The following is a 19,659-nucleotide window of genomic DNA, read 5'->3' on the forward strand; positions in this document are numbered from 1 at the left end:
GATAGGTGAAGGCTGGTGACCATGTCAGAAAAAAACATTATTATTCATACAAAAGACTTAGAGCCTTCATTTTTTTTAAATTGTTTTTGTTGAATAATTGATCAAAGCAGAACTTAAGTATCTCTGATACTGTCCTGCATTTCATGTAACTAAAAGTATATGTCCATATTTAAGTCATTTAATCTCCAGTAATTTCTCCTTTTCAGTCTTGTTTTTACATAGGATTATACACAAGCAACAGTTATACATCACATACTTTTTCTTCCCCAGATACCAACACAAGAACATGCCAAAATACATTAATACAGATAAAACTGTACCTTGAACACCTTCTAGGAGTAAATCAACTCCCTTCCTATAAAAATCAGAAGCAGCTTCATAGTCATCTTCTTCTTCTTTTTTTAAAGCCAGCTTTATTAATTCTCCTGCTTTCTCCAAATAATCTCTCTTGCCAAGCTTGGATTTTAAACTGCCAGGAAAGAGGCCACGACTTTCCCGTTCTTCTTCTGTTTTACTCTGTTCACTGTCAGAAGCAACAGCCCCTAGTGCTGAAGAATCCGAAGAAAGACTGAGACCAAAAGTTCTAATGGGAGAATTTTGATTGGAAGCCATTCCATCATCCAACTCAGCAAGAGAATCCACATCAACAGTAAGAGATATTAGATCACTGTCACTGGAGAAGCCTAGAAATATGATCACAATAGTAAACAGATATTAAACGGAGAATCAGCCAAAAGAATACAAATCATACTGACTATTCATTTTTTCATACTACCTATGTCAATCAGGAAGGGTGTAATTTACTGATGGAAGTCAGTGTCCAGCAATTTGTTTCAGCTTAGTTCATTCATTTTTTTTAATATCTTTATTGGAATATAATTGCTTTACAATGTTGTGTTAGTTTCTGCTGTATAACAAAGTGAATCAGCTATACATATACATATATCCTCATACTCCCTCCCTCTTGTGTCTTCCTCCCACCTTCCCTATCCCACTCATCTAGGTGGTCACAAAGCACCGAGCTGATCTCCCTGTGCTATGCGGCTGCTTCCCACTAGCTCTCTATTTTACATTTGGTAGTACAGTCAATGCAACTCTCTCACTTCGTCCCCTCTTACCCTTCTCCTTCCCCGTGTCCTCAAGTCCATTCTCTACATCCACATCTTTATTCCTGTCCTGCCCCTAGGTTCATCAGAACCATTTTTTGTTTTAGATTCCAAATATATGTGTTACTATACGATATTTGTTTTTCTCTTTCTTAGTTCATTTTTGCACTGTCTCCCTACAGCTGTAGAAGACAGTCTCCTTGCCTTAATCATCAAACTAAAACTGAGACAAGTCTTTATCTAGCCTTGTTGTCAAAAACAGCCCTTACCACAAGATCTCGTGAACTATTTCTAGAAGGCTGATGCTTGTATACACAGCTGCTGTGAACAACAGCATTATGATAAAAAGAAGAGTAAGAGCTTTAGAGTAAGACAAAAAAGAAGCGCCTGGATCCCCACTCTTTAAAACTTACTGTGTGACCAACAGCAAGTTACTTAATAATATAACTTATCATGCAGGGCTTTAAATGAGAAAAAGAGTTAATGGATATAACAGGCTATCATTAAATTATAACTATTATAGCAATTACATAATAATTATTTTACGATAATATAATGTATCCTCAGAGGTGTGCTTTTTTTTTTTTTTTTTTTTTTTTTTTTTGCAGTACACGGGCCTCTCACTGCTGTGGCCTCTCCCGTTGCAGAGCACAGGCTCCGGATGCGCAGGCTCAGCGGCCATGGCTCACAGGCCCAGCCGCTCCGCAGCATGTGGGATCTTCCTGGACCGGGGCACGAACCCGTGTCCCCTGCATCAGCAGGCAGACTCTCAACCACTGCGCCACCAGGGAAGCCCCAGAGGTGTGCTTTTAAGTAACCATCCATATCTGGAAAATGTATGCCACTTACGGTTTTTTTTAACTGAAGTATTTTGAAATTTACATTTCAGCCTCCTCCACAAGCTTTTGGAGGAATCTTTGGTCTGTATTTGCATCTTAGTTTTCTGACATAAAATGAATAATGGGTGCTACTGAAACATTTAAGCAATGAAAATTACTTCTTCCATTTCATATAACTGACTTCATGGTAAGTGAGCTTGAAATACAACAACAGTTATTAAACTTTCTGGTCTTAGGACCTCCCTTTACATTCTTAAAAATGATTAAGGACCTCAAAGAGCTTTTATTTATATGGATTGTATCTGTAAATATTTACCAATCTTGATATTTTAAAAACAGACTGATTTTTGTTTAAACACTAAAGCCCATTACATGTTAACATACTGTTTTTTCCTTTTTTTTTTCGTTCATTCATTCTCGTGTTACAGGACCTTTTTATCATTTCAAGTTTGTTTGCTTTTTTTAATTTATTTTTGGCTGTGTTGGGTCTTCGTTGCTGCACACTAGCTTTCTCTAGTTACGCCAAGCAGGGGCTACTCTTCGTTGCGGTGCGCGGGCTTCTCATTGAGGTGCCTTCTCTTGTTGCAGAGCGTGGGCTCTAGGCGTGCGGGCTTCAGTAGTTGTGGCACGCAGGCTCAGTAGTTGTGACTCGCGGGCTCTAGAGCACAGGCTCAGCAGTTGCAGCGCACAGGCTTAGCTGCTCTGTATCATGTGGGATCTTCCCGGACCAGGGCTCGAACTCGTGTCCCCTGCAATGGCAGGTGGATTCTTAACCACTATGCCACCAGGGAAGTCCCAACATAATTTTTATAAAAATAACTAAGAAGTGCCATTGTGTTACATTTTTGCAAATCTTGTTAACAGAAGATGGCTGGAGTCTCATGACTAATTCTGCACTCAGTCTGTTGTCAGATGTTTTTCTGGTTGGAAAATTTGAAGAAAATGTCACACGGGTAAGTAACTGAAAATGAGGTGAATATTTTAATAGCCTTTTCAAATAACTGTGGCTATTGTTTTTTTGATACTACCAGAAAACTTAACAAACAGTAGTTTCTTAAAGGTTAGTTTACATGTGGAATATAAATTTCTATCAATGTAATTTGTTTCTGTTACATTCAAATCCATGGGTCTGTCTTACACACTAAATGGATCTTTTATCATGCATGAGTTTGTAACATCAAACCCTGGTCATTTTGAAAATATTAGTTCCCTGAGTTACACAGATCCTCCAAATGGTGACAAATTTCATTATTACAATATCTCCAAGAAAATCATATTTGCTACTTACCACCACCAACATCATCAGAAAATTCTTTAAGTATTGGAAACTGTCAGGCTCAAAGTGGCTGATGCAGGTTCTCCAAAATTCTAATTTGGGACTGAAAACTAGAATTTTATCAGTATTTGGCAACAAATACTGTTAGCTGTTTTGCTCGAAGTGGCTGATACAGGTTCTCCAAAATTCTAATTTGGGACTGAAAACGAATTTTATCAGTATTTGGCAACAAATACTGTTAGCTGTTTTCCTTGAAGTGTCAGCTCACTTCATTCATTTTCAAAAAAAAACATTTGCTAAATACCCAAGTCTGAATAATGATAGTTTGTATGTCAATCATCCTTTCAAACAAAAATGGGGTCCCAGGGGAAAAGTAGCTAGTTTATGGCTCAAATAATTGCACAAGTGCTTTTTCTCAAGGCAACCATGGTAGTTCAGCACACAAAGTGTTTCATGTATACTTCCATGTCATCACACAGAATACCAAGAAGACATGTACCCAAGGGTTGAGATTTAATAAAATTAACAGTTTTTGCTGCTTTATCAAGGCTTTATTCCTAGGTGAAACTACCATTGGGATTACTGCAAGTATGTGCAACGATTACTGTTACAGTCTCGTATCACTGTCTTGATTCCTGCTCAAGTACATCAGTTTTATCCACCATTGCTTTTGGATCATCAAATGTCAGCAGAGTGGAAACAGCAAATAATTTCCTAGATTATTATGAAAATAGTTTCTGCCTTGGGCATCCCCTGAAAAACATCTCAGGAATACCCAGCGGTCTGAAGACCATACTTTGAGAGCCACTGATTTATATATCATTAAATAAGACTGACAATAGGGTTAGGCAAAACTTAGGTCTGGGAACAACTATGAGATCTGCATCTCCACTGAATACTGACTGCCAAGTTTCTCATAAAGGAAAATATATTAAGAAGAAAATGATCTCCCCAGGATCATATACTAAGTCAAAATTAAAGGTGGATTTGAGTGTACAATTCTAGATCAGGGATCAGCAAACTTCTTTTCTGAGGGTCACAGGGTGACTATTTTAGGCTTTATGACCTCAGTCACAACTAATCAACACTGCTGTTGTAGCATAAAAGCAGCCACAGACAATGCCTATGTGAAAAGCGTGCCTGTGTTCCAATAAAACTTCTTATATGGATGTTGAAATTTGAATTCCATATAATTTTCACATGCCACAAAATAATATTCTTTTGAATTCTGTCAACCATTTAAAAATGTAAAAACCATTTTTAGCTTGTAGGTCATATAAAAACATGTGGTAGGCCAGACTTGGCCCATGGGCCACAGTTTGTCAACCCCTATTACAGACTCAAATTGCTTACTTCATACGGAATAAAGTTAAGTTAGGGTAAAAACATTTACTGGCAGCTAAGCTGAAATTTCAAATCAGCTTTAGACACTACTTTGGCACTCTGTCAATATATCCTGTTTTCAGGGATTCTGGGGTTTTTTTAAATCCTTAGAACGCTCATAAAGTACTAATTTTGTTCCCTAAAAGCAACAGATCTCATTAAACCCACAATATCAGATGAAATTCACTGGACCTAGTGGAAATCTTTTCAATTCTCTGACATTTCAACTGCATAGACAGCACTTAAAATCAAAATCTCTTTATAGCAATCTACAAAATTATTTATCCACTGCTCTGAGCAATATATAAACTTTACAAGAGATTTTTTTAAATAATTTTTAAATATTTTATACATTCCATACAAGTTTATTTCCTTAAATAGTTATCATTATATAACCTGGTCCATTGAAATTAATAAACAAAGAAAAAAAATGTTTATACAGCTAATCACAAAACAAAGGAAATGTTATAGATCTTTTGTCTGCTCTCTGATGTCTTGTCACTATAACCTCCACATCATCTATCACATTGCACTGTTTCATGCTTTGCCTGATTTTCCTTTCTAACAAGAAAAATAATACCAAAGGGTAAGAGGGTAAAGTTATGTGTATTCAGTTTCTTGGCTTTTGACCGTAAACATCTAGTCACATAGTCATATTTCCTCTTACTTTTCCAACCTTATTTTATTAGCAAAGGAAATTATGATTAAATGAAATTAGATCAGAAAAGTAAGACCATCAAAACATCTAGGGAGAAAGTCAGATAGTAAAATAGAGTAATAAATAAATATTCTATACAAATTGTTTCCTTTTCAAATTCTACCTAATTCTAAATGAGTGTTTCTTTTTTTTTTAATAGATCTTTATTGGAGTATAATTGCTTCACAATGCTGTGTTAGTTTCTGTTGTACAACAAAGTGAATCAGCTATATGTATACATATATCCCCATATCCCCTCCCTCTTGCGTCTCCCTCCCACCCTCCCTATCCCACCCCTCTAGGTGGTCACAAAGCACCAAGCTGATCTCCCTGTGCTATGCAGCAGCTTCCCACTAGCTATCTATTTTACATTTGGTAGTGTATATATGTCACTGCTACTCTCACTTCGCCCCAGCTTCCCCCTCCCCACCCCGTGTCCTCAAGTCCATTCTCTATGTCTACATCTTTATTCCTGCCCTGCCACTAGGTTCACCAGTACCATATTTTTTTTTAAGATTCCATATATGTGCATTAGCATATGGTATTTGTTTTTCTCTTTCTGACTTACTTCACTCTGTATGACAGACTCTAGGGCCATCCACCTATAAAGGAGGAATGTTTCAAAATAAGCAAACATAAAAACTAACAGGTTAGGTAGAGGAAATTTTTTAGCCTAAACAGGAGAAGCAAAAGGAAACAAAAAGACTTGTTCTGGTTTAACCTTTTTGGAGGACAATTTGGCAATGCATACCAGATGCAAAACATGCTGGTATCTTTGGTTCAGAAATTCAACAATTTATACCAGAAATAAACAGAGACGTGAAAAAAAGATCCATACATAAGAATATACATCACAAAAACTAGTGAAATTGGAAATAACAAATTCCTAATGATAGGAGATTATGGCACATCCTTATGATAAAATATTACAGTTATTAAAAATTATGTTATAGAAGAATATTTAATGCTAAAGCATTCACGCTCTATTAATCAAAAACAACAAACTGCAAAGCAGTATATATATACTATAATTCTAGTTTAAAACCACAAACACAGAAAAAAAGTCTAGGAAGGTACACTAAACATTAACAGTACTTTTCTCTGTATGCTGGGACTACAGGTGACTCTTATCATATTTGCTGTATGTGTATGACAAGTCCTTAAGGCTCTGTATGTGAAGTATATCAAAGAAGATATAGCAAGAGCTAAAACTGGGAATTTGTTTGTAAATAAAGAGATGTTATACAGACATAATTTATAAAATGTATGAATCATGGCCAGCAGCCAGTACCGAGAAACATCTAACTTAAGAGAAAAGACAGACATGATTATAAAGACAGATCTGTATACAGCAGACTAACCCCCGACACTTCTTCCTTGCTTATTTTCTTCCTTTAATTCTCCTCTTAAGATGCACCCTAATATACCTGAAAAACCTAACCCTATCATATTTCCTCAACCATACACTGCAGCTAATCTAGTATTATCTGATATGTTTCTCTTCCATATTGAAGCAATTTCTACCTTCCCTTCTTCTCAATGAAGGGAATTCCCCAACCAGCTCAAGAAGAACACTCCCCATCTACCACCTCAGCAATGAATATAAAAATATAGATAGAGGTATGCAAATACTCAGTACCTAGTTTATTCTTCTTATATCCTTAATAAATCTACTTAATACAGTGCTTGCTCAACTCCTTGACATCACAGTCCTGTCATTTAATCTGTTTTTTACAAAGCTACACATATAAATATCACATGAAATGGACACTAGCTCCCTGAAACCCAGAAAGTTAACAAGTAAGATAAAGAGAGCTGCAAGCAAGAAAGAGGTTCTCAGTTAAGGTGAGTAGGAAGAACACTGTGGATAAGGCAGGGCAACAACTGACAATACAGAGACTGTTTGTCAAAAGTTAAACCAACTTGAAGTCAATCCATGTTTAAAGGGGCCCTCTGGGCCATCATGAGAGTAAAAGGTGCATCCTTTACCAACACCATCAAGTCAAAAACCTAAGCCTTTTTTGGAAAGGGTGGGGGGTGAAGGGGAGTCAAAGGTTCTATGAAAGCGTTCTGCCTCCAGGTTCATATCACAGAGATTCAAGTCTCAGGGCTATTAGAGGGCCCCAGGCGACTGGTTAAAAAGCAGCTGCAACAGTTCACCTACCTACCCTCACCTTCTGTGCTTTGAACCGCTCAGAGTAGGGCAGTGTAGTGTAATCTGTCTAGGATACCGTCTCTGAAAGACAGGCACCAGGGGAAAAGGTTGAGTTGCCATAGAATAAATCTTTATACTATAAGCTATCAGAAATCTGTATTTGAAGACCATCTGCAAAAAAGAGATCAGTTTCCTTTAGAACAACAGGTGGTCTCTCATGGCCAACTATATATAAAATACATGGTCTCATTATTATTAGCTGATAGCTTTCACTGAGCCCTGAGGTTCAAATATTGCCATAGTCAATGAAAGGGAATTTCTACTTTTCCTAGTAGCAATGACTCAAGCTTCACACACAAAGCAAGATTTCTAGCGAGCAGAACAAAGGTCACCCTGAGGTAGAAGACATACATATCAATCTCCATTAAGAAACGAGCCCTTATAAATATGATTTTAAGTGAATACCTAAACCTAAAAGTTGACGTTAGTCAAGATTCCTGTACCTGAATAAAGATGCAGACGTAGAGAATGATCTTGAGTACACCGGGAGGGGGAAGGGTAAGCTGGGATGAAGTAAGAGAGTGGCATGGACTTATATATACTACCAAATGTAAAACAGATAGCTAGTGGGAAGCAGCTGCATAGCACAGGGAGATCAGCTCAGTGCTTTGTGACCACCTAGAGGGGTGGGATAGGGAGGGTGGGAGGGAGACGCAAGAGGGAGGAGATATGGGGATATATGTATATGTATAGCTGATTCACTTTGTTATACAGCAGAAACTACCACACCATTATAAAGCAATTATACTCCAATAAAGATGTAAAAATAAATAAATAAATAAAAATTTAAAAAATAAAAACACCCACAAAAAAAAAGTCTGTACTTGATTACCAACTCATCATTCAATAATAGCTATTGTTACTAAAAAGAACCATTCCTTTGACGTTTCACATTTTTATAATGTCCTCGATACATGTCTTTGCTTCACTGTTGAAATTTTATAAAAAGAACATCAGAATATCTACTGCATATTTGCTTGAAAAAAAAGAGTAAACTCATAAAACAATAAATCAATCACAATTACAACCCTAATTGTTACTTTACTGTTGTGACCCTACTGTTACCTTATCATGAACAACAAAGATCTATGAGTTCCCTTCCACTTCTACCTAATGAACTTTTTTTGCTGCTACTCTCCATAATCTACTCTGCAAATCAAACCTGTTACCAGCACATAAGTAACTCACACTGAGCTTTCTATATCAAATATGTATTCTCACTGCCTTCCCCTACATAAAGTTAAATCTCATTTCAAAATAGAGTTCTGTGATTGCTATTAAATATCTGGAGTGCCGTGACTGCCTTAGGCACCTGGCTTAATTTCTCTGAAATTCCAATATTTAATTGTAAGATAAGAGATTTACCTATATCATTCCCAATGTTCCTTCTATTCTAAAACCTATTCCCACAACATATTAATATCATGAATTTTTAATTTGCCCCACCCAACTGCTAAACTCTTAATATCCAACGTTATCCTCAATAGCCCTAGAGTTGTTAAGGGTCAATACTTATAATTTGTGTCATTTGTTTTATATGCACACATAACCACAATGACACATTCTCATTTGTGCTTATCTTGAGAATAATAACTTATTCTTTTTTTTCCTATTTATTTTAAACTTCTCCACCAAAGGAAATTCAACTAATAATGGACAGTGAATAAGAGTTAAGTAGATAAGCACTTAAGAGAAAAAGGAACTTCAAACTGAATAAGCACACTCGAAAGTAATAGAGGAGGGCCTAGAATTAGCCCAGTAACAAGATTTACAGTTCTCATGGTGCCACCTAGCGGACATTTGCACTAAATTCTACTTTAAATTTAAATTACGTTTAATTAGGCTTTCTATATTTTGTCATCTTTGTGCTTACCTACATAATAGAAAGAATTATTACCCTGCCACCACATAAATACACAAATCTTGAACTGAAGGTGATTTTAAGAGGTCCCTTACATAGACTAATAATAGATGCTATTCTCAAAATATACATCTCATTTACTCTAAAAATAGTTAATTCAAGACCGCTTAACAGATCCTTTCTTGTGTCTACAATTGTTACAATGAGCACTTAGGGAGCTCTTACTCCACAACTTACAGGCAAAAAGAAAAAAAAAAAGGTAAATTTGACTACTCCAGGAGACATTTAAGAATATTTATTCTTAAAGATATGCTACATATAAAAAGCGGATCTCTCCATTTGTATTTGTGGTTATGATCACCTAATTATTTTCTCTTATTCGCTGCATACACCTGGAAAATGTCCCTCCCAAAACTGCAAAAGAAGCCAAGTAATGTACTAGGAAGAGGAAATGACACAGTTTACCAGATGAGCTTATACCGACATCAAAGGCTCCAATACCAAGGCCAACATGGCAGTAAAGCAACCTACATCCTTCCAACAGGCCAACAGATGAGAGAAACATATCAAGAAGCTCAATTCCCAGGCACCATCCCAGGCACCCAGGAAACCCAGGCCAGGTTTCCACTAATGTCACAGTAACTTTATAGCTAAGTTTAAGTCAACAGAAAGATGGAATTTTATAAAGGAAATAAGATGTTAACAATCAATTAAATCTTCTTTCATCTTTGAGAAAATATAGTTTAATTTCACTGAACAAAGGAGATAAAGAGCAACCAGCATTTCATTTTAAAAACATAAAACAACATTAACGTTTTATCTAAAAACCTACTGAATAATTTTATAATTTTCAATTTCATATTAGATAAAATACATTTAGCAGTTAATCACCAAATTATTGGTTTTATGAAACCTTAAAGTGGTTTCCTCTATCATACTATACTATAAAATAATGAAATTTTTTTTAAATCCACTAACCCAATTCTTTACGTTTTCCTTAGAAAACTTTCTTTCAAGGTAAATTAAGTAAGACCTGTTGATTGCATTTTATGGTACTAATAAAAATGATGATCACTTAGCCTCTACATATGTTCTCTGTCACTCTAACTGAAGGACCTTGGCACAGCAGACTATATATTAAGATTTGCCCTTCTGGCCCATTCCACTGGCAAACTAAATCACAAGTATGAAAAATGAATCCACCTTCAAAACACCATTTAAAATACTACACTCAGAGGAGCTGTTACAGAGTAAATCACCTCCTCACATTTTGGCTCTGAATTCAAATCTCAAGCATTTGCCACCACAATCCCTCTACAACCTTCCATTTCACTGCATACCTGTGGGGCTTGGCTGGCTGCCAGGTTTCCCCTCTCTTTTCCTACTAGAGGCCCTCTCCCTGGTTTGTCTCTGTGGTTTGCAGGCCTTTTGGTATGAAAGTAAATCTTCCACTTGGCTAGTATGCCAGACAATCTCATGATATTTAAAAGTCATTTTTCCTCTCAAATAACAATGAATTTGCAAGTTGTCTGACACTCTGAGCTGTATTTGTCAACAGGTATCTTTCAGCAGGATTAATTAGCGAGGCATAGAATAGAGGCTTCTAAAGGGAGGGGGTAAAAAACATAAACATTAACAGCATTTCCAGTTCCATTTTTCATTCTTCAAGGATCACAGTGTGTTTCAGAGATGGTGATATAGTTAGAAAACTAAACTATGCACTGAAAGGATAAAATTTCAGTATTACTTTTAGGTACCATTAAGTCTTTTTCTGTGTTTTTAACAGAAATGTTGCCCCCAATTTCCCTCATAAAAGCATATTCCTAAATGATAACTGCTTCCAAGGAAAACTCAGCTTTTTGAAATGTCAAAGATAAACCCTGAAACAAATATACTCTACCTCTGCTGTAGGTAGGGTGGCCCATTCACCCTGTTTGCCCAGCTTGTTGGTTTATGCTTGTTGTCTTGGCATACAATAAGTACAGTAGCATCTTCTTTAATTCTCAGAAGTGTCTCAGTTTGGACAATAAATTATAAGCTCACCCTAGCTTATAAAGTTAGAGCTATAATCTACCTTAGGTTATATCTCCTTTAATATCAATATCTTTTTATTCCGAACAGCTTCCACATTTTACAACACCATCCCAAGGAAAGTTATCCTAATAATAATGCTCCTCCCCTTCTCTCCTAAACTAAGGCAAAAGACCTCTGCACCACTCCCATCCCTGATTACCTTATACTCAAATAGGCTTCTGGGACACCCTTATCTCACTATGGTTGACTCCTACCTAGGTAATAAAGACTTATATCTTTGTATCAAAGAATATAACCATCCCCAAATCAAATACCCTTCAATTTCTGCATCAAGAAACAAAGAGAGGGCTTCCCTGGTGGCGCAGTGGTTGAGAGTCCACCTGCCTATGCAGGGGACACAGGTTCATGCCCCGGTCCGGGAAGATCCCACATGCCGCGGAGAGGCTGGGCCCGTGAGCCATGGCCACTGAGCCTGCGCATCCGGAGCCTGTGCTCCGCAACGGGAGAGGCCACAACAGTGAGAGGCCCGCGTACCGCAAAAAAAACAGAGAAAAGAAACATTCTGTAATTTTCAAGAACTGTACTCCTCACTGAATACTCTCCCACAAATCTTTCTAACTCTCCTACTTGTCCTCTCTTGGACATCACCAAATCAGCACATTTACAGGCAGAAAATGCCCTCTCCCTCTTTCTCAGGAGTAGGAGTGTATCTCTGAGGCAACACCCAGATCAGGTTATCCCAGAAAAGTCACCCTCCAAGGAAACTAGTTCTAGAAACAAAGTCACCTTAACATCTCAAGCAGTGATTAGATTTTCCAAAGCCTAGCAAGTATCTCAGATCAAAATAGGTCGTGGAGAATAGATTTTTTTTTTCCCAACAAACCTGATGGACTATAAAATAAAATTACTATCCACAATGTTTTTCTATGACCTTAGCTGATTCAGGATGGAGTCAAAGATATTGAGGACCCAAGGGAGACCCCTGGGCCTAAGGACCCCATACATTTCACAGAACAGTAGGTGTAAGTTAATGGACTGTGCTTTTAAGTCAATGAGAGCCATCATGAAAAATAAGAAAAGCTAATCACTTCTCAATGTGGTGCCACCAAAAGAAAAATAAATTTTAAGTGCATCAGCCCACACAATGGATGGGAACTTGTTGTTCCTACCAAAACATGATGGGAATTACTGCAATAGATCTATGTCAATGTGTCTGTCACTGTATGTCATCAGTACACATCCCCACAAAAACATCACTACAATGAGATCATGGCTACCTCCCATGTTAGAGTCATACACCATTCTCCTCTACCATAAATTCTTACTCATGAAAGAGATCAAGGAATATTATCTAGTCTATGATTTTTCTTTTATATAAACCAAACCTAAGCCACCTCAAACAAATCTAATTACTTATTTTTAAAGACTCCCCACCCTGTCCCCAAGTCTCTCTCTTTTTTAATTCCAAAATATTTTCTGGAAGAAAACTAGCTAAGGAAATTCAAAGACCAAAATATGTATTTTAAATCTTCATAAAAATTCAAAGATGGCTTAACAGAGGAATAAAACAAGAGATTAAGCATTCTTGAATTAAAGTGATTAAAAGTACAAAAATTGCTTTGGTTTAGACTCATGTTATTATAAAATATATCAAAAACACTAAAACTGCCTTAGATTTATTCTTTCTGGTACATGACTAAACTTTTAAAGCCAGTCTTGAAATTAATTGTCTGATAGTCAGATGCTGCTAAATAAACTTTAGCAAGGCATTCTTATACTAGACAACACAAATTCTGAACACTCATTATACCACATTTCATCAAATCTAAGAAGCCATTAATTGTAGGACAAATCACTATTTTATACATCACTGAGAAAGAAAAAAGCTGTCTATTAAATGTAAGATACCATCAACTCAGTATTATGTACTCAATATCAGTGATGTTAAAACATGAGGGAAAAAAAGTATCTTAGAATTACTGAAATACTCTCAAATTCCTATATCCACCTAATTTTGGCAATGTAGCTATGATTTATAGTCTGTCACAATCAAAACCACTGAAATGAAAAAAAAAAATTAAATCTCTTACCTTCTGTAGTACATTCAGGAAAGCTATCAATGAGGGAATCCGAATAAGCTTCAACAGGACCAATCAATTCAGAACCATCGTTGATTATTCCACCCTAAAAAGACCAAAGTAACTGTGCTTCATTGTCGATATGAGTATTTAAAAAAAATCAGTAATGAGAACAATGGTTATCTCATCTATGTACAAGAATTACAAAAATGTTCATCTATTAAACTAGATTACAACTGCTTTTAAAAAATCAATAGGAATATCAATATTGGTTCATCAAATGTAACAAATGTACCACACCAAGGAAAGATGTTAATAATAGGGGAAACTGTGAGGGAGAAAGGGAAATCTATGGGAAAACTCTATACTTTCTGCATAATTTTTCTGTAAACCTAAACTGTTCTAAAACATAGCCTATTATTTAAAAATTCAACAAGAATTTTACAATGTTTTTAATAATATGTGGCTTTTTATAAAAGCATGTTATTTTAAATCTACCAAAAGTACTCATTAAAAAAAATGCAGAGGGCTTCCCTGGTGGCACAGTAGTTGAGAGTCCGCCTGCCGATACAGGGGACATGGGTTCGTGCTCCGGTCTGGGAGGATCCCACATGCCGCGGAGCAGCTGGGCCCGTGAGCCATGGCCACTGGGCCTGCGCGTCCAGAGCCTGTGCTCCGCAACGGGAGAGGCCACAGCAGTGAGAGGCCCGCATACCGCAAAAAAAAAAAAAAAAAAAAAAAAAAGGCAGAAAAAGAAAAAGCCCACCAGCTAAAGTGGTGGGTATTACTCAGTATCCTTAGTAGTCATTAGTCTTTCTAATTAATGATAAATGATGCACTCTATTAGGAAGTCATTTAATTTTACCAAATTAAAAACTACAACATACAACACAGTACCTCAAGTGATCCGAGAAGTGCCTTATATTCGAGAATCATTTGAATGCAATGTACATAAGACTAAATAAATTTAAGATATTTTATTAAAGAGATACATTTTTAATAAATATAAAACTGATTTATCCATGTGACCATCATTTTAATTCCATATTTAAGTTTGAAAATTCAGGTCTGAAAAGATTATTTTCTCTTACTCTGTGTGCAACTAGAGAATGCTCTAGCAGGCAAGAGGTGTGGTGTGATTTTGTGCTGTGGCTTTATGGACTGAATGCTCCAATCACATATATAAAGGTTTATAACCCTTAAATAACTATAACTAATTAAAATAATAGCTCTTCAGCTCTTTAACATATTTCCTTTTACCTTCTACCCACAGTTCTATACCCCCAAACACTATTACCAGGATAGCAAAACCCAAGAGAAATACAAGACCCCTATTTCCTCTCTGTGTCAGCACAAAGAACTCAACAACTATCCTTCCCCTGCCCCTAACAACTATCTTTACCTAATCAAGTCTCCCTGCCAGTTCATCTTTAAGGAAGAGAAATTTGAAATGGTCCCTCTCAAATTAACAAATTTTACTTCCCTGAGTTTTAAGTGAACTGAAACTTTGAAAACGATTATTTTTAGAAGAATTTTTATCACATTATTCTATTTTTTAATTAAAATATTCAAATCACAGATTGTAACTGAATTTTTCTCCAAAAAGAAGAGTATCTATTCTAGACTAAGCCATCCTTTAAACAATATCCAAACAAACCCTAAGAAAATGTAAAAGTATTCCTGAGAATTTTAATAGGCAAATTTGATTTTAGGTATAATCTCACATAGTAGAAAGTGCCTTTCAACTATTAACTACCTCTTCCACTACCAGGTATGTGACTTTAAGTTACCTACCTATAAAAATGGAAATAATATCTACATCACTAACTCAAAGAGTTGTTAGGACTAAAAGATTTCACAGATGGAAAGTGTTTAGAACAATGTAATAAGCACTCAAATTTTTATTTGTTATTACGAGCTGATATAAGATTTGCTCATAAGATAAAAACAAAATACTGAAGAATGCAAGAAATGTTTTAGTTCATAATCCTACAGAAATTTTACTTACCTAATTTAATAAACAATATTACACAAAATAGATAATAAAGAATAAATCTTTAATGAAACAAAATAATAAAAACTGTTCTAGAGGAACTTAAGGGAAGTAGTAGGAAAATACACCACAATTCTACTTTAAATCCCTAGTTCAAAAACATTAACCTTTTACTGTTTCTGAGTATGCAGTAAAAAGAAACTCTTATTATACAGCATCTCAAAGGTTTTGATTAATGAAGAGTCAGTCTGGGGGGGAAGGAGTTCAGATATGCTGGAACATCCAAATATGGTGGTAAATCAGCAAGTGCTCCCCAAAAGGCAATGATGAAACTAGAGAAAACTGTCAAAACAATTTTACATTTAAGAGCTCTGGAAATTAACCCAAAAACATAAAGCAAATGAATAAGTGGCTATTCATAAAACCACAGAAGCCCCGGTGAGAACTGTGGGGGTCTGTGACATTCTTGCCTGAGGTTGTTCACATATTCCCTCCCAGCTGGGTTGCCATGGTAATTATACAAGGGAAGACAAGCCTTAAAAACAAGTAGATCACCTGCAGAAGAGGCTGGCATGATTTAGACTTAAGCACAGAAAAAAGATCCCCCCCCACAAAAAACAGTGTTACCAATAATAGTAGCAATCTTAGTGCCAAAGAAATGGCAAGAACAGTGGCTCAGCAAGCATGAAGTTGTAGTAAGCAAAGGACCAGCACATTAGCCAGACATTTAGCAGGAAGATCCAGAAAATAACATGGCCATAAGGGTTATTAATAAGTTCTCTACCTATCCATGCAGGAAAAACCAGAGACGGATCAAGCTATCTGCAAATCCCTGGCAAACCATGAGAGGGTGCACATGCAGAGAAAGGCAAGAGATCCCAAAGGAAAACAAAAGCCAGGGCAAACTTTAAAACTGCTTGAACCTTGAAAACACACAAAGAATCATCAGCATAAGGGAGAAGCATATAATGAAACAAAGTGTACAAGCAAAGGCAAATCACTGGCTGACCAAAGCTATGCTTATACAAGGCACCTAGCCAGGTTTAAAAATACAATAAAGATTTTAAGCTGAGCAGAGATATTAGCAGTCACACACCATACATCGAACAGACTATACAGATTTAGTACAGACATGTTACTGAACACACTAATAAAACAATGGCAACAACCCTCAGGGGAAAAAAATTAGAACACAGAGTTGCTATAATATATTATCCAAATTTTTCAGTGTTCAACAACAAACTTATGAGACATACAAAGAAAGAGTAAAGTGTGATGATGAATGGATACACAGAATGTGGTATATTCATATCCACTTAATGGAATATTATTCAGCCATCAAAAGGACTTAAGTACTGATACATGTTACAACACAGATGAACCTTGAAAACATTAAGCTATGTGAAACAAGTCAGATGCAAAAGGCCACATACTGTATGATTCCATTCATGTCCAGAATAGGCAAATCCATCAAAACAGAAAGTAAATTAGTGTTTGCTAGGGGTTGGGGCAAGTGGGGTAGGAGGGGTGAATGCTAACGGGTATAACGTTTCTTTTGGGGTGATAAAAATGTTCTGAAATTAGAGAGTAATAATGGTTTCATGACCTTGTGAACAAACTAAAAAACACTGAACTGTATGCCTTAATTGGTGCATTTTATGTAATGTGAATTAATCTCAATTTTAAGAAAAAAAGAACCAGATGAAAATGCTAGAGTTGAAAAGTATAGTAACAAAATTTTAAATTCACTAGAGAAGTTCAACAATACATTTGAGAAAGAAGAATAACCAATGAACTTGAAGATCAACAGAAACTATCCAATATGAACATCATAAGAAAAAAACTGAATAATAACAGAGAACCAGGGAGAGCTGTGGGATAATATCAAGCATACCAACTTACATGTAATAGGAGTACCACACATGAGAGAGGAAAAAGGGCTGAAAAAGAATATTTGAAGAGGTGAGGGCATAAAACTTCCAAAATTTGACAAAAATATTAATCTACAAACACAAGAAGATAAATTAAACCCAAAATAAAATAAACAGAAACAGATCAACAGCTAGTCACTGTTGAAAGACAAAGGCTAAATTCAGAAAGAAGCAACAGAAAAAGACTTATACACTGGAACTACAGTATAATTAACAGCTGACTTCACATAAAAAAACAATAAAGGGAGCTTCCCTGGTGGCGCAGTGGTTGAGAGTCCGCCTGCCGATGCAGGGGACACGGGTTTGTGCCCCGGTCTGGGAAGATCCCACATGCCGCGGAGCGGCTGGGCCCGTGAGCCATGGTCGCTGAGCCTGCGCGTCCGGAGCCTGTGCTCCGCAAAGGGAGAGGCCACAACAGTGAGAGGCCCGCATACCACACACACACAAAAAAAAACAATAAAGGACAAAAGACAGCGGAATGATAAATTCAAACTGTTAAAAAGAACAGTCAATCAATAATTCTATACATCCAGCAAACTATTCTTTTGAAATGATGAGTAAATAAAAACATTTCCAGACAAGGACTGGGAGACTCTATTGCTAGCAAACCTGCCTTGCACAAAAAAAGAAACTACAATCCTTCAAGATGAAAGGAAATGACAACATATGGTAATTCAAATCTACCTGAACAAATAACACCTAAAAAAGGAAATATGAGGGTAAATAAAAAGACTACATAAATATATGTTCTTCTCTCTTCCTCCCTTAACTCTTTGAAAAGGCATCATAACACTGTATTGTTCAGTTTACATTTGAGGTATACGATAATATAACAAAAAAGGAGGAGTAAATAGAGCTCTATGGAGCGAACTTTCTATATTTTACTGGAATTATGTTAGTATTCTTCTCAAGTAAATTGTCATAAGTTAAAGTGCATATTTTAATCCCTAGAGCAAACAGTAAGAATATAACTTTTAAAAACACACACCTAAAAAAAAAGAGTTTAAGTGGTATAATAAACAATACCTATTTAATACAAAAGGTGGTATAAAGTAGAAAAACAAAAGAACAAAAAATATGAGACATATAACAAATAGCAAAATGGCAGACAAAAGTTCAATCTCATCAATAATTAAATATAAAAGGACTAAATACCACAATCAACAACAGCAATTCGCCTACTGAATAAAAAAAACTATATATAGTTTTTTTAAACTATATATAGTGCACGTAAGAGTACCCTTTAGATTCAATAATACAGACAGAAAGCAAAAGAATAAAAGAGAAGTACCATGCAACTGTAAGAAACCTAGAGTGCCTATATTAAAATCACACAAAACAGACTAAGACAATAAATATTACTAGAAAGGGGGCATTTCATAAGGTTGAGAAAATCAATTCATCAGGAAGATATAACCATTCTATGCCAAAAAAGCCCCAAAATAAAGTAAAAATTAACATAACTGAAAAGAAAAATAGAAAATTCAACAATAATTAGAGACTTCAATACTTCAATCTCAATAATTGCTAGAACAACTAGACAGAAAATAAGCAAGGATAAAGATGACAACACTATCAAGTAACTTGAATTAACAGATATTTACATAAAACTCCACCTGACAACAAAATATATGCTCCTTTCAATGTTGCTAGGAAATAAATCAGGTCTCAGTAAATTTTAAAGGGATGAAATCATACAATGTATATTTTCTTTTTTTTTCTTTTTATATATTTATTTATTTGTGGCTGTGTTGAGTCTTCACTGTTACGCGTGGGCTTTCTCTAATTGTGGCGAGTGGGGGCTACTCTTCATTGCGGTGCACATACTTCTCATTGCGGCGGCTTCTCTTGGTGTGGAGCACGGGCTCTAGGCATGCGGGCTTCAGTAGTTGTGGCATGTGGGCTCAGTAGTTGTGGCTCGTGTGCTCTAGAGTGCAGGCTCAGTAGTTGTGGCACACGGGCTTGGTTGCTCCGTGGCATGTGGGATCTTCCCAGACCAGAGCTCGAACCCGTGTCCCTTGCACTGGCAGGCAGATTCTTAACCACTGAGCTACCAGGGAAGTCCACAATGTATATTTTCTGACCACAACCACAAGAAAACAAAATTAGAAATCAACAACAGATGAAACTTTAAGAAATGCACAAATATTTGGAAATTAAAGAACATGTTTCCAAATAACCAATGGGTCAACAGAAAAATCATAAAAGTAATCAGAAAATACTTTGAACTGAATAAAAGTGAAAAT

The 19,659-nt window shown here is 36.2% G+C and overlaps 1 protein-coding gene across 1 annotated transcript in view; it reads right to left on the reverse strand.

The window, feature by feature from the left end:
- RPS6KC1 (ribosomal protein S6 kinase C1) overlaps window positions 1–19,659 on the reverse strand; it is a 233,326-nt gene that overhangs the window by 143,202 nt on the left and 70,465 nt on the right. Inside the window, exons 5-6 of the mRNA XM_082658336.1 lie at window positions 13,502–13,595; window positions 321–683 (exon numbers count right to left, since the gene is read on the reverse strand). Of these exons, the coding sequence (XP_082514462.1) occupies window positions 321–683; window positions 13,502–13,595 (457 nt within the window). The remainder of the gene's footprint in view (window positions 1–320; window positions 684–13,501; window positions 13,596–19,659) is intronic.

This window comes from Grampus griseus, assembly GCF_964374135.1.
Source record: "Grampus griseus genome assembly, chromosome: 1".
NCBI lineage: Eukaryota > Metazoa > Chordata > Mammalia > Artiodactyla > Delphinidae > Grampus > Grampus griseus.